The 3013-nt window shown below is 48.6% G+C and overlaps 1 protein-coding gene across 2 annotated transcripts in view; it reads right to left on the bottom strand.

The window, feature by feature from the left end:
- Positions 1 to 176: 176 nt before the first annotated feature.
- Positions 177 to 3013, bottom strand: part of Tfpt (TCF3 fusion partner) — a 16238-nt gene continuing 13401 nt past the window's right edge. The window contains exons 4-6 of one of the 2 annotated variants that reach the window (XM_005371397.2): positions 970 to 1039; positions 678 to 884; positions 177 to 343 (exon numbers count right to left, since the gene is read on the bottom strand). In XM_005371397.2, coding sequence (XP_005371454.1) covers positions 224 to 343; positions 678 to 884; positions 970 to 1039 — 397 coding nt within the window. In that variant the 3' untranslated portion in view covers positions 177 to 223. Of the gene's footprint in view, positions 344 to 647; positions 885 to 969; positions 1040 to 3013 lie in introns of both variants that reach the window. The other variant, XM_005371396.2, reaches the window with a different exon arrangement.

Raw genomic sequence — 3013 nt, 5'->3', positions numbered from 1 at the left:
CCCTCCTCCCTATGCCATAGGATTTTGTGTAAGGACAGAAAGGTATGCAACCCATGCTGTCAACCAGAGCTGCTTTATAGCAATTATTTTAAAATGGTCATCACCCTGTGGCTGCCAAGCACATGCAACGTTAGGACAATTAATGAGAGTGTTTCAGGGGTGGGAGAAGCAGACATGACCTAGACAAGTGTAAATGGGAAATCTGTTTATTGGGGAGAGAGGGTTAGTCAAAGGGTGGGCTGGCTAGGGTAGGGTAGGGTAGCAGTTTGTCCGGCCCTCGAGAAACCCAACTTGAATCCAAGGCCTCATCTGCTTCAAAGCCAAAGTCTTCCTCAACTTTAATCTGGAGAGATAAGCAACAAGATGTGAGTGGATATAGAGATCTAGGAGACATAGCCCACCCCCAACACACCCAATTAGCCTGTGGGCACCGGTTTCCCAGGCCATAAACTTCCAAGCAGCCCTGATAAGCATCCCTCAACCGACTTCCTCTTCTCCCACTGTTCCCACATTGAGTCATTTTCTTCAAGCTCTCGCCTAAATTTCCTAATTCCTTTTCCCTACCCTCCCTGCCCTCCATCCTGCTGCCACTATGCCCAGCCCTCCCCCAGCCCTGGACCCCTCAAAACCCAGCCCAGGATTCTCACCACGCCTTGGCCCCAGCCCTCGGCTCCCACCTGCACTGGGGCCAGTTCTGGGGTCAACGAAGCCCCCACCCGTGGTGCCCGCCGCCTCTTCCGCCCACTGGGCCCTTCGCCAGGGGCTGGGCTGCTGGGGTCTAGGTGTGCAGGTGTCCTTTGGGGTGGGGAAAGTCCCTCTTTCTCTGGAGGCTCGTTCTCAGCATTGCCCGGAGTGGGGACATCTGTGCCTTGGCTGCCATCATCCTGGTAAGATGAAAATTGGAGGCAGTTAAAGACTTAATTGGACTCCCCGTTACCCCACCCAACCTTCCTGGAGAACAGAGCTCACCTCCAACACAATGGTGAACTGGCTGGCCCGGTAGTCATCCCCGTAGGAGTCCAGCACCCTCATGAGAAACCTGTGTGGACAGAGATGCAGGCATTGGGGCATCTTATCTTCTGGGGAGGGGCAGTAACAGATAATAAAGTCCAGATCTCCCTTTCCTTCAATCTAAAGGATGGAGCTCTGTAGCCTGAGAGCATAGCCTTGGAACCTATCTGACTAAAGTCTGGGAATGATAGGTGACATCCTTTGCTGGGTGGGCTAGATGCTGTAATGGCACATTCCAAAGACCTGTTCTCTCAAGTATACACTGTGATTGTCAGCATTGAATTCCAACTGGATCCCCATCACGAGGATCCAGTACTGAATTCCTCTAACTCCAGCTCCACGGCTCTCTGCTAGTCTCCACAGGTACCCACCTACATATGTGCCTATATCACACAAAGAGACTCAAAAATTTTTAAAAATAAATTAAGTAAAAATAAATTGATAGGCTTTCTATACTGAACAGAAACACCCGGGGATGGTGGCACACACCTTTAATCCCAGCACTTGGGAGGCAGGGAAGGCAGAGGCAGGTGGATCTCCAAATTTGAGGCCACACTGGTCTACACAGAGAGTTCCAGGACTACCAGGACTACACAGAAGAAAAACAAAAAAAACTGGCTAGAAATAAAACAAACAAGGGCTAGAGGGGTGAGAGCATGCTGCTCTTCCCAAGGACTTGAGTTCACTTCCCAGCACCCTCATTGGGTAGTTCACAACCACCTGTAACTCCAGCTCCAGGGACCTGGTATCCTCTTCTGGCATCTGTACCCTCTTACACATATGGAGACAGACACATAAATAAAAAATTAAAGACTGAACACCAGGACAAAACTAAGGATGTGCCTCAGTGAAGGATTCGCCTACCATGCAGGAAACCTTGGTTCAATCCCCAGTACCACATAAACAGACACAGTGGCACATGCCTATAGTTCCAGTATTTTGGAGGAGAAAGAAGGATCTCAAGTTCAGAGACAACTTAATACAGGAAGCAAAACAGAGAGAGAGGAGGGAAGGGAGGGAGGGAGAGAGAGGGAGGGACGAAGGGAGAAATGAAAGGTGGCAGAGGGTAAAAGTGGTTATCTTATAAGCCTGACAATCTAAGTTTAATCTTTGTAACTCACAGTGGAAGAGAGAACAGACTCTCGAAAGTCATCTTCTGACCTTTACACTGTGGCATGCACATCCATACTCAACCCCCTCCTCCCTATGCCATAGGATTTTGTGTAAGGACAGGAAGGTATGCAACCCATGCTGTCAACCAGAGCTGCTTTATAGCAATTATTTTAAAATAGTCATCACCCTGTGGCTGCCAAGCACATGCAACGTTAGGACAATTAATTCAAGAAATGGAATTTTAAAAAAGATTTATTTTTACTTATAGGTACATGTAGATGTATCTATGTGCGTATGTCATGTGTACCTATGTCTGTGAAGGCTAGAAGAAGAAGGCAGATTCTCTGGAGTGGGAGTTAGAGGAGGCTGAGAGCTACCTGGTATGGGGGCTGGAAACTAAACTCAGGGTCTCTGGAAGAGCAGCAAGTGTTATACTAACCACAGGGCCACCTCTCTATTCTTACACTTTTCTCTTTTATGGTACTAGAGATTGGACCCAAGGGCTAGAGAGACGGCTCTACCATTAAGAGTACTGGATGGGGGCTGGAGAGATGGCTCAGTGGTTATGAGCACTGGCTCCTCTTCCAGAGGTCCTGTGTTAATTCTCAGCACCCATATGGTGGCTCACACCATCTATAGTGGGATCTGATGCCCTCTTCTGGAATAAGGTTGCACGTACAGATAGAACACTCATATGCATAAAATCAATAAAGAGAATACAAAGAATCAATGAAACCAAGAATTGGCTCTTTTGGGAGCCTAGGCAGTTTGGATGCTGAACTTACTAGACCTGGATGGAGGTGGGGGTTCCTTGGACTTCCCACAGGGCAGGGAACCCTGATTGCTCTTCGGGCTGAGGAGGGGGTGGGACTTTATTGGGAGAGGGGGA

The sequence above is a fragment of the Microtus ochrogaster genome, unplaced genomic scaffold (assembly GCF_000317375.1).
Source record: "Microtus ochrogaster isolate Prairie Vole_2 unplaced genomic scaffold, MicOch1.0 UNK108, whole genome shotgun sequence".
NCBI lineage: Eukaryota > Metazoa > Chordata > Mammalia > Rodentia > Cricetidae > Microtus > Microtus ochrogaster.
This window is presented reverse-complemented; position numbering and strand designations above follow the sequence as displayed.